Source organism: Moschus berezovskii, chromosome 20, assembly GCF_049115385.1.
Source record: "Moschus berezovskii isolate FMDL1 chromosome 20, NW_MosBer_1.0, whole genome shotgun sequence".
NCBI lineage: Eukaryota > Metazoa > Chordata > Mammalia > Artiodactyla > Moschidae > Moschus > Moschus berezovskii.
This window is the reverse complement of record NC_142479.1, coordinates 51,433,481-51,445,339: the sequence shown is the minus strand read 5'-3', so window position 1 is coordinate 51,445,339 and position 11,859 is coordinate 51,433,481. Positions and strand designations below refer to the sequence as shown.

The following is an 11,859-nucleotide window of genomic DNA, read 5'->3' as shown; positions in this document are numbered from 1 at the left end:
CTACCTGAAACAATATTTAAGGGTTTTCCAAGAGTTGAGTATAAAGGATTCTAGGCTTTGGAGTCAAATGGAACATGGGCTTACACCTTTGCTCTACCACAAAGTGGCCTTGGGAAAGTTACTTAACTGTCATTAAACAAGGAAAAAAACATATATTACCTTGAATCAATATGATGATTAAATTCTGGAACATATAAAGCACCTCATGCAGGTTCCAGCACATAGCAGGTGCCCCACAAGTGACCTGCAGATACCATTCCCACTGGTGGACCAGTAGAGCACGCTGCAAGAAAACTTGAGGGCTAAGCTGTACCCCAAGTAGCTATTGGTAACTGCCCAGCTGGGGACAGAGATCTGTTGTAAAACACTCAAAGAAGCAGGAGTGAAAGAAAATCTTTTATTAAAAAAACAAGTGGGCTCGGAGAACAGTTAGTCCATGCGGGCCTTCAGTGTCCTTGTGGTGATTTTGTCCTTCTCACTGCAGAGGGAGAAAGTTATAGAACATCTAAATCCATGAGACTGCAGGACAAACTACAACAAGCAGCCGTCCTAACCCTGGGGTTAACTGTTTCGCCCATGTTACACTAACGTCAGCTTGTTTCCCTGGCCTGTGGTGAGGAAGGGGAAAATGGAGAAATTTCTGTAGGTGAAGCCATCAAGAGCTGGGATGACTCAAGGCTGGAGTGTCAAGCACTCCAGAGCAGGGCAAGAGCTGCCCAGGCCTAGAGAACAAGGAATTGAGGAAGGAGGTATGAGGTGCTTCACTTCTCAATATCAGCCCTATTCTGTTTTCCACGGTAATTAAGCAGGTCATCCCATAACAAAAGGGTCCAAATGGGACCCTTATTTTGGGACAGTTTCCAAGGAAAGCTGTCGGGAGGGTACCTTTGACTTTAGCCAGTCAGATTCCTGGTGACAGCCCCAAACGAGGGAAAGGGTGGCAGTTAGGACTCCGGCTAGGGGGTTGGGAGGTGGTCACTGAGCTGGGTACACCGCACAGGTGTGGCTTCCACGCTGGTGTGGCCTGGGAGAGGAGAGGAGGGACCCAGGGTTTATGCTGATCAGTCTGCAGGAGCTCTGCACAGGCCCCTGAGATTTGGGGAACACTGTTCAGGAAGGAAAGAAATGTCTACTGTGAGCAAGAGGAGGTGACTCTGGGCCAGGGAGTCTCACTGGACAGGGTGGGGGAATCCCGGTAGGCTCCCAGCTGCCACCCTCAGGAAGCATGGATCTCTACTATCTGGTGCCTGCTACAAGAACCTTTCTTAGAGATTGCACACCTGACTCGGGGGCTGGGAAGATGGGCTATTTGTGCAGGAGGGGAGAGGCATGTGTCTGCAAAGCTCCTAGACTTCTCCCAGCGCATACTCACATGATGTGGACAATGACTCCCATGCCTGACACCGCATCCCTGTCCACAGCATTCAGCATGGCCTGCGAGATGGTTTCAAACAGGTGTTCTGGATCCTGCCAACAGAGTATCAGCCTTTCAGTCCCCAGAACCTCAGACCTTCACTTGGTCTGGCTCCTTAATTCCCTTTTCTCTAGGCTCAAGGTGCCCAGCTCTGGCACCTCCTGTGTCTGGAGGGATAGTTCCCTGGGTGCGAGAAACCCCCTCAGCTTCTCAGAAGGAAGCAGGGTTACGTAAGATAAAGTTGAGGCCCTGAACCTCCTCCGTTAACCAGCAGTGTGACCTTGAGCAAGTCAGCGTCCCTTCACAAAGCCCCAATCCCTCTTCTGCAGAATGGAGAGGACAGTCCCCACCGCCCCTCTGCGCCTCACCAGCTGCCTGATGATCTCTCCTCCCATGTGGCTCGGAAGTGCCGCAGAACCTAGCCTGTCCAGTCATGGAACCGTTTCCTGCCAAACCTCTTCCGTCCTCTACACCCTCTATCTTGGTTGGCTTAGCTAGAAAACGCAAGTATCCTCAGCATCTCCACCATTCTCACTTCTGTTTTAAGGGACCAAGTCCCCTAGACTCTGGCTCCCTGCTCCCCCAATCCCACTTTCTTTGCTCAGGACCTCAGCACCTCCTGCAGGTGACAAGAGCCCACCACACCAACCTGCAGGCCTCTGGTTCCTAGGGTCTCTTACCACCTTAGACACCATGTCAAAAGAAAAAAGTGCCAATTCCTTGGCATGCCATCCAGGGCATTTGAAGGTCTCATTCTGACCTCAGGCTCCACCTTCCTCTAGCCCACATTCTGCCCACACTCCAGCAACCACAGCAAGCTCTCTCCAGTCACTCAACTCCCCAGGCCTCTCCTGAACCTCTGACCTTTGCACAGGCTGTTCCTTCTGCCAACCAGGCCCGTTCTTTCCTCCTCTTCCCAGTCAACTTCATTTTAACAGAAAACTGGGTGTCTGTCTGGCTTCACTGACTGCAATGGGCCCTTGAGGATGGACTACCTGGTTTCCCCAGAGCCTGGCAGAACTGGCACACCAGTTAACCCTGTCAGGCATTGTTCCCATCTTTCCAGGCCATTTCCTCACACCACCACTCGTAAGACGGGTTCTACTATTATCCCTGCTTTACAGCTGAGAAAGTGGAGGCATAAAAAGTAAAGTGACTTACCCAAGAACATAACTCACTTAGATGGCAGGTGGATCTGGGTTCCCACCCCAGACAACCTGGCTCCACAGCCCATTCTGCTGAGCTGCCTCTAAATAATCCTATGCCCTGTTCAATGTTTATCCAATGAATGGATGTGAGGACCCCACAAACCCTACATGAGGAACTATTTGTCGCTGTAGCAAATATCTGACTGAGGTCTCCTCACAGAAGGTGCTCTCTCTCGGAGCCAAGGCTCTGGCAGATGAAGTTCCTGGACACCCTCCCATGGCTCAACAGCTGTGGCTGTCTCTCCACCCGCACCATTCTCCCCATTGTTACTGTTGCTCTTTTGCGACCCCGTGGACAAGCCCATCAGGCTGATCTCTCCACAGGATTTCAAAGGCAAGAATACTGGAGTGGGTTACCATTTCCTTCTCCAGGGATTCTCCTCATTACCAGTCAGATAAACACATTTTCCCCTGATGGTCAAGGAGTGGGCACCTCAGAACTCAGCCCCACTCCACGCCAACCACTCACCATGTTGGGCTCCCAGAGGGACTCGCACATCCCGTACATTTGCTCAGTGCAGGTACCACTGACCACAAAGTCATCGGTCACCATGGGGCAGCCAATAAGGTCTAGAGAGCAAATGAAAGGCTGAAAGGTCTTCGGGTCCAGTCCGGCAATGACCGGCTCTGTGTAGTAGGGCCCAAACCTGTGGGACCAGGAGCAGAGAGAGGAAATGGCACTCAAGAACACTTCCTTTCCTGTTTAGTCTATCCAGACAAGGCCCTGGCCCAGATCCAAATCCCCCTTCCCCTCCTCTCCTGCATCTATAAATACTCTAAGACTTTTTCTTCTTTTCTCTAGACTCTTACCTTCATATTCCCTCACCACTGACCCTCTCTTCCTCTTTCTTTCTTTGGGAATTCTGTTTTTTTTTTTTTTTTTTTACCTACTCTTCCCTATCCTCATCCAGGTCCTATCACCATTCAGTCTTCTATTTATACACCTATACCTTTACTCCTTTCAAAAAAAGATTTCAAGCAGTTTGTAGAAAAAAATGGAAAATAAAACTGAGCCACTAAAACATAAGCCATTTGCAATAACATGGATGGACCTAGAGATTATCATACTAAGTGAAGTAAGAAATACTATATGGTATCACTTATGTGGAACCTAAAATATGACACAAACTTATTTATGAAACAGAAACAGACTCATAGACATAGAAAACAAACTTGCAGTTACCAAAGGGGAAAGGGAGTGGGGAGGGATAAATTAAGAGTTTGGGATTAGCAGATACAAACTACTATATAAGAAATAGTTAAACATGGTCCTACTCTACAGCATTATGTTCAATATCTTGTAATTATAATGGTTATTCAATATCCTGTAAAAAAACCAATGAAGTGAAGTGAAAGTTGCTCAGTCATGTCCGACTCTTTGTGACCCCATGGACTACACAGTCCATGGAATTCTCCAGGCCAGAATACTGGAGTGGGTAGCTTTTCCCTTCTCCAGGGGATTTTCCCAACCCAGGGATAGAACCTAGGTCTCCTGCACTGCAGACGGATTCTTTACCAACAGAGCTATCAGGGAAGCCCTTGTAAAAAAAACCATAATGGAAAAGAATATGCATATATATATATAAAACTAAATCACTCTGTGCTACTAGAAACTAACAAAACATTGTAAATCAGTTCTTTAAAAAAAGGTCTTCCTATGCACCACCACCACCAAAAAAATAACCCTCTGAACAGAATACAAGACACTCAAACTAAACACAAAGTTTTGTTCTGAGTCTCCCAGCAGGCAAAGCAACAAAAGATACTCAGTGAGGTGGGTTATTGTCATTGTCTGCCATCAGGAAGTAATAGCTCATCAGAAACTTATTCTAGACCTTGAGATCTAAGAAGAATCTATCTTAAGAGATCTTCATTTATTTATGTATTTTGAGAGGAAATACCGTTGATTAGGCAGGAGATGCTGTTAGAACACCAGGCCAGCTCAAGGGAGGGCCGACCCCTTTTGTGGGCTAGTCTTGCCTGGAGAATCCCAGGGACAGGGGAGCCTGGTGGGCTGCTGTCTATGGGGTCGCACAGAGTCGGACACGACTGAAGCGACTTAGCAGCAGCAGCAGCAGCAGCCAATTTTTATAGTCTCAAAGACAAAGAAATTTCCTGCCAGAAGGGTGGCACTAGGTGGCTGGTTAGGGTGCTAGAGAGTGGGTATTTTACCTAATATGGAGTCAGGGAGTTGGCTGGTTTAGGTCAGGGGGTCTCAAGGCAACAGCTGTTACAGGGCTTAGTCAGTTCCAGAGATGACCTTGGTATAGGGCTCCACAATCCCCACTCTTTTTATTTATGGATCAAATCTTTGGCCCCTTAACACCCTGCCTGTGGCTAACTGATTATCTAGCCCCATCTCAGGCCATGGGGACTCAGGTCACTGGGGAAAGGGGTGATGACTGCTCCAACTTCTTTAGGCTGAACAGGGATGTCATAGGGTCCTGGGGCAGAGGGATGCTTTATATAGGAAGTCCTCAAAAAGTAATGGCCACTATCCTCAAGAGAAACAGTAAGTAAACAGACATTATTCATGTCTTATATCAGCTCTCAGTAATATCCATGGGCATGATCTTAAAGTACAATTTTGTAAAAAATAATTCTAAATAAAAAATAATTGTTAGGTAGAGGAAGAGGCTGGAGTAGTGCACTTTGATCTGGTATTTCTCCAACAGTTCCCTAGATATCAAGTTTCTCTAAGAAATTAATTGTGTATTTTCCTCTCAATAAACTGAAAATAAAGTTAAATAAGAATGTCCTGTATTATCTGGGTAACAACCTTAAAACTAAATACAACAACACAACTCAGGGCCTGTGTTTATACCTCCAGCCATGTTGATGCCAAGGTACCACCTGAAGGTTAGTGTTTACTTTTTACTGGCAGTGTTTCACAGAGGTGCCTGAATGGATTCTCTGGGATCCATGAGAAGTTTTTTACTTTAAAAAGGGTCTGTACATGGCTCAATTTTGCAAATCATTGCATTTGCCTATCCTGCTGAAAAATCAATGACTTCAGTTGGACTTGCACAGAAAGCCTGGTTATAGTAGCTAAGAATCTAGAATTTTCCAGGTCAGCCTCAATGTCTTGTATTTTTATTATGAGTAAACATGAGCCGTTAAATATAGGGAACCTAAATGTGAGGTAATCTGTACAACTCTGTAAGATTTCCCCCCATATCTGAAACTAATATTGTAAATCAATTACACCTCAATTAAATTAAAAAAACAAAACAAAACAAAACACCTCTCCCTGCCTACCCCCATAAAATAGTTTAAAAAAATCTTTTGTTAAGCCTTTCTCAATTTGGGATTTTGATAAACATGGTTATTACATATGTCAGACAATTCATAACTAAGAATATTAACATAAACCAAAAAAACAGTAACTCTATTTTTCAATAGTAAAAAGGCAACAATATTGCTCCATATATGGAAATGGCAAAATTTTAGTTTTAAAGCTAAAGAGTACTTTTGTAACTTTTCTATAAAGTCAAAAATTATTTCAATGTAAAAAGTTTTAAAAAATAAGTAAGGGAAGTAAAAAAGAGCTCAACTTGTCTTCATACCACCCAGTTTTGCCCAGAGATGGATGGGGAAAGTATCTACAGGAGTCTCCCTTCAATTTCATCACAACTTCTGGACTGAATTCTACAATTAGGGGCCCCTTCTTGTCTCACCATAAAGTTCTCAAATGTCAAAAATTAACACATCCAATTCCTACATTCCATGTATTCCAGAGTCTAATGATCATGATAGAATGAACTCTGGGGTAAGGGTGGCTCCTGGCTGGAGACTCCTGGGCACATTTTGGTAGCATTAATTTTGTTGCCTGGGAGCAAGTTTATTCGCTGTTTGCATTCCCTGCCTTCTTCTGAAGTAGCCCTTTTTCCTTCTTATTTGATTGTTAGGCCAGAGAAAACATACCCCCCAAAATAAGAATACTGTCCTACAAATAAGACATGAGTCAGCCAGGGGGAATCTCCTTCCTAGGTGCGTTCCCCAAGTCCCAGGCTACACTTCTACTCACCGTTTCTCGTACAAGAGGTTGGCCACCATGCTCATGAGGGTGTAAGGTTTGATCTGCCGGCCTTCCTTTAGCTCATACAGGTTCAGCCGGAACTTGAGGCGCTGGGCACTGTGGTAGAAGGAGAAAGTGTGTTAGCAAGTAATTGCTGAATGTCCCCTGGTGTCCACCCCATGGAGGTCAGGAGGTGCCTAAGGAGACACACAATCCCAAACCTGCCAGGAGACTCCTCCCCATCTCCCAGTGATTTTCTTACCAGAAGTCCAGCCTCACGCCCACTTTGAGGTTTTGTCCAACACTTCTACCTGTAAACATGCCACTCTGCTAACCTTTTTCCTCATACTTTTTTTGAGGTGAGAAAAGGGGAGTAAAGAAGTGGATTCCCACTCCCCCCACAAACACACACACACTTTTTTGAGGAATAGTTTATACAGCACACTCTGGACAGGAGCCTGAAAGCAGACATAGTGATGGCAGCTTACAGTAGAAAGAGCAGTAAACTGAGAGAGCTGACTTGGACTAAGTCTTCCTCTTACCGCTTAATCTTTCCATTCCTAAGATGGGGACAAAGTAAGCCATTTGGCAGTGAGATAATGTATGAGTGTTAATAAAAAGCAGCAGCTGCACTAATGGACTGAAAGACACCTAAGAAAATAGGCCACGCCTCCTCCAGTGCCATCTCAGAGCCCAGGGACAGGCCCTGTAGGGAGCAGACCAGTGACAAGACTGCTGAAAGCGGGCACTGAGTCACAGGACACCAGAAGAAACACACAACCCTAAGCTTCATCATAGAGTGAGGAAAATGAGGCCCAGCAAAATTAGCAATGACTGCCCACAAACATGCAAACGTGGTGAGAGAAGCCTCCTGAAGAAAACAGTGTGAGGGGAACAGCTGTGACTGGAGACAGGAAGACCAATGGGGGCCTCACAGTGACAGGAACACTAAGCCATCCTTCTCTGCTTCCACCAGCACTGGGATAAAAGGGCTGGCTGGTTCAGATCTCCGGAAGAATATCCAAGTTATATATATTCTCGAGACTTTAGGAAGGTCTAAAGGAAATGAGAGAAAAAAATTCCTGACAAGCTCCCATCCACACTTGTTGCTGTTGTTCAGTCGCTAAGCTGTGTCCAACTCTGTGACCCCATGGACTGCAGCACACCACGCTTCCCTGTCCTTCACTATCCCCTGGAGTTTGCTCAAATTCATGTCCATAGAGTCAGTGATGCTAACTAACCATCTCATCCTCTGCTGCCCTCTTCTCCTTTTGCCTTCAGTTTTTCCCAGCATCAGGGTCTCTTCTAATGAGTCAGCCCTTCACGTCAGGTGGCCAAAGTATTGGAGCTTCAGCTTTAGTATCAGTCCTCCTAATGAATATTCAGGGTTGATTTCATTTAGGATCAAGTGGTCTGATCTCCTTGAAGTCCAAGGGACTCTAAAGAGTCTTCTCTAGCACCACAATTCAAAAATATCACATCAGGAACTATCAATCTTCTAAGAACTATGTCCAAGATGTGCTGCTTCTTAGGCCACCTGTAACCACATCCTCCCTCTTGAAACTTTGACCCTGACTCTTTTCCTCTTGTCTCTCTTCTTACCCCACTATTGAATATACAGTTCAAGCTCTTGAGTTGTCACTTAGTTTTTCCCTCTATACATTTTGTCTCTCTGTAATCTGTTCTCATAGATTTAACAGATCACCAGTGCCTATCCAGCTCTGAGAGATAATCTCAAGACCTCAACTGCTCACAAAATGTTTCTACTTGTCTTGTCACTTCAAAATTGCTATCAAAGTCATCACCTTTCCCCTAAAACTAGTCTTCTCAATTTCAGTCAACATGCTCAAAACAAAAATCATCTTTGAAATATTTCTGGATTGCCTACATGTCAAGTACTAAACTAGACACTTAACAGATAAAAAAGACAAGAACCCCAACCTCAATGCACAACTCTTTGGCCTCACAATATCCAAGTAGCCACTGAGGTAAGTCAGCAACAACTCTCAGAAATGCCTTTTTTTCCTTTCCCACCACACCACCCCATTATGACCACAACCCTCACACCTCACAGAATCACTTATTTCATCTCCCCAATTCTCCCTTCTCTCACAAAATTACTGTCAACTAAATAGCTACTCTAGCAGTTAATATGCACCAGCTCATTATGGATTAGTTATCGGTCTATATGCCTGCCGTGTCTCCCAACTAGACCACTTGTAGTTCTTTGGGGACTGAGCATAAGCTTTGGCCTCAGAAATTGTGATCCTGGGAGTCATTCATTAGCTTACAACTTGAGCAGTAAGACTCTCTGATACCTTGTTTCCTCATCTGTAAAATGGGAGAGCAACATGGTGATGTATGTCCTTAAGAGGATTAAAGTCCATGAAGATAAGGTGCTTTCCACAGTATCTGGCTCAGAGTAAATGCTAAGCTGGTTAGGATCCACTCTATCGTTTACAGTGTTCGACAAAGTCTCAGATTCACGGGTGTTCAGTAGAAGACTGACACCCAGGCCACTCATCCCGCTAGGCAAGGCTAGCCCAAGAAGCGTGGGTGTGGGTGGGAACCCCAGACACTCACACTGTCTGGACGTCGGTGGCAAGACCCGCCAGGCCGATGTACAGTCGGTCGCCCATGGGAAAGATCTTCTGGAAGTCCGTGGTCACCATCTGGGCCTGGATCCCGAAGCGCCTGTCAGCAGCGATGGCCACACAGTTCTTCCCCTTCATGGCCATGACGGCCCCTCCGTTATAGGACATAATAGACTGAAGCAAACAGAGCGGAGGGGCTCAGCGCGAGGGGCAAACGAGGCCATAGCACCCGCAGGCTCCTGTACGCACCGTCCTCCACTCTGGAGGCGCCTGGATACCCTGAACTCCAGCTCTGAGATTAGCGCTGTGAGACTGCGAGGAGCCCCATTCCCCGCCGCGGTCCTCACCAAGGTTCGCTCCCTCTTCAAACTGAAGTGGCTTCCTTCAATCGACCATCAGGCCTCTCGACCTCCCATACTTCCCATGACCTCCCCTCCCCATTCCTCTTTCCCTACCCCATGTCCCTTTTCTCTGCTCCCTGTCTCACCATGATTGCGGTGTGTTAGGACCTCCAATCGCCACAATTCCAGCAAACCTGCTAAGGGCCTCACTACGCAACCACTCTCGCTGCTTTCTCTCTATTGGCTGAGAGGCCGACCCTTCCGAAACATTTTGATTTTCTATTGGCTGTGCATCTTTGTCAGTCATCAGTACAGGAGTTTGGTTGAGAAGCCAAAACCTAGGTAAGGAAAGCGCAAAGTGAAAAGTCACTGTGAGTGCGGAAGAGCTCGGCGTCGCGGTGCAAGCTGGGATAGCGGTGGACCCAGTCTCTGGAAGCCAGAGACGCCGGCAGGAACCTCCGTCCACGTGGGTTGGTGAAACCCGAAATAAAGGGCTTTGGCTCCAGTAAAGGGCCACCGGGTTGGTTAAGGGCACGCTGTGCGGTCGGGGATACTACTCATGAAGCTTGTTTCATTTATTCATTCCAGAAATCCTTACATCTGTTGCATGCCAGGCACAATGCTAGGTTCTGGACATGCACTAGACTAGAACATGTCCGGTATTTGGGAGGTGCCCGTAAAATGCCTATTTACTGTTAAGAGGGAGAGGGGAGCTGGGAGGGCGTCGCAGATATTCTGCGGCTGCCGGGGTTGGGCTGCAAAGGGGGCATTTGGAAGCTGCAAGTCGACTTCACGTAGCCTCAGTATCAGATCACCCTAAAGAAGAACGTTCCGGACTTCCCCAAGTCTAAGATCCAGAGGAAGCAGGCGACAATTTCGCCAGCCCCAGCCACCCCCGAGCCAATGCAGGGGAGGCTTTCACGTCCCGCCTGCTCCCATCCCTAGATCGAGGCCCTTCCCTTTCTCCCTTGGGTCTGACTTCTTTCGTCCCGTTATGGAATTTGTTCTGAGTCTTCCGCTGTCGCAGCCTCACTCCCATTGACTCGGCTCACCGCCACTGCATTAGTTGTCACAGTCTCTGTGGCGCAATCGGTTAGCGCGTTCGGCTGTTAACCGAAAGGTTGGTGGTTCGAGCCCACCCAGGGACGCTTCCTTTTTCCCACCATAAAAAAGGAAAATCTAAAGGCATTTTTCATTCAACCGCTATAAAGCCAAATTTTGTATTGAAATAGCAGAGACAACGCTTTTTCTATAGGTCATTGTGATTGAAAATCCGTTGTTGTTCAGTTAATGACAGAATTTCTACAGCACTCCCCTCCGCCACCTACCTCCAACCCCGCCCCCAAATTGGATTGCCGGGAAAGCAAAGACAGGTTTTTGTCTCACCGTGCAATACGTTTCAGGTTGCATTTTTCGTTAAGATTAAGAATGAATTTGCAGTGGAGATCGGTCAGGTTTCCACTGTCTGTCTCTATTGATGTTACAATCTCGAAATGTTACATTTGGAAAGGAAGAAAATAGCGCGAGAGACAAAGGCAGTGATAAATTGAGGGATGAAGAGAAAGGGAGAACACAGCTGTGACATAGGGAGAAACAGAGACATGACAAGTAGGCGTAGTGGAAGGAAGACCTGGGGAAAACGGAGAGAGGGAAAAGAGACTCTTCATATGAGAAGCATGAGAAAAAGGAGTTGGACAACAACAAAACAGGTTCTTTTTCTAGAAATACAGAGGTGTGGGGAAGAAGATGGGGAAATAGAAGCAGAATCTAAGGACATTGTTTTGGAGAGAGAGGAGTTAGAGAACACAGAGGTAAAGATAGTCATAAACTGTCCAGAGGAGCTGCTCTCTCCTACCATGTCATCCTCTTCCAGGAGATCTTATCACCACAGTATCTCTTAGTATATGTGCTGGAAATAATTCCCTAGATTCCCGAGTTCCTGCCCTCTGGAAGCTTTTGGTCTATGACAGACAGCAACTCTTCTGGTGAAGAGTCTGTCAGCTAGGTGACCTCCTGAGATACTACAGCTAACACAGTCGAGGAAGCTTTGGCACCTCCTGTCTGCCAGAGATGCATCCCCGGACTGGGAGTGGCAGACTCGGCTTGCTTTTAGGAGGCGCTTTCTCAAGCAGTTCCCTTCCACATTTGATCTCTCCTCAAGGTTGGGCTCAAAGGAGGCCTCTTTTGAAAGCCTTCTTCAGTGCTCATCCACCCTTACAGGGGGAGGGAAGGAATGGGAGTGGTAGGTGGTAGCAGCAAACCCGAGGGACACACAGTACCCATA

The 11,859-nt window shown here is 46.7% G+C and overlaps 1 protein-coding gene and 1 non-coding gene across 2 annotated transcripts; one reads left to right on the top strand and one right to left on the bottom strand.

Annotated features, from left to right (window-relative positions):
• Positions 1-383: 383 nt before the first annotated feature.
• Positions 384-9,873, bottom strand: PSMB3 (proteasome 20S subunit beta 3). The gene is made up of 6 exons (XM_055407725.2): positions 9,722-9,873; positions 9,224-9,408; positions 6,650-6,757; positions 3,092-3,269; positions 1,373-1,467; positions 384-478 (listed from the first exon to the last, which is right to left on the bottom strand). Exons 1-6 carry the CDS (start codon positions 9,722-9,724, stop codon positions 430-432), a joined length of 618 nt encoding a protein of 205 aa, XP_055263700.1. The 5' UTR covers positions 9,725-9,873; the 3' UTR covers positions 384-429.
• A 776-nt stretch (positions 9,874-10,649) lies between these two features.
• On the top strand, positions 10,650-10,723 carry TRNAN-GUU (transfer RNA asparagine (anticodon GUU)). The gene has a single exon. It is a non-coding gene; the product is annotated as a tRNA-Asn (tRNA).
• The last annotated feature ends 1,136 nt before the right edge of the window (positions 10,724-11,859 follow it).

What these genes read in the sequence shown, in the direction of transcription:
- PSMB3 (XM_055407725.2), bottom strand. An exon ending in AACCTCTTGTACGAGAAACG is followed by an intron (nt 3,270 to 6,649) that starts GTGAGTAGAAGT and finishes CTGGTCCCACAG; the next exon opens with GTTTGGGCCCTACTACACAG. An exon ending in CCCTCTGGGAGCCCAACATG is followed by an intron (nt 1,468 to 3,091) that starts GTGAGTGGTTGG and finishes CTCTGTTGGCAG; the next exon opens with GATCCAGAACACCTGTTTGA.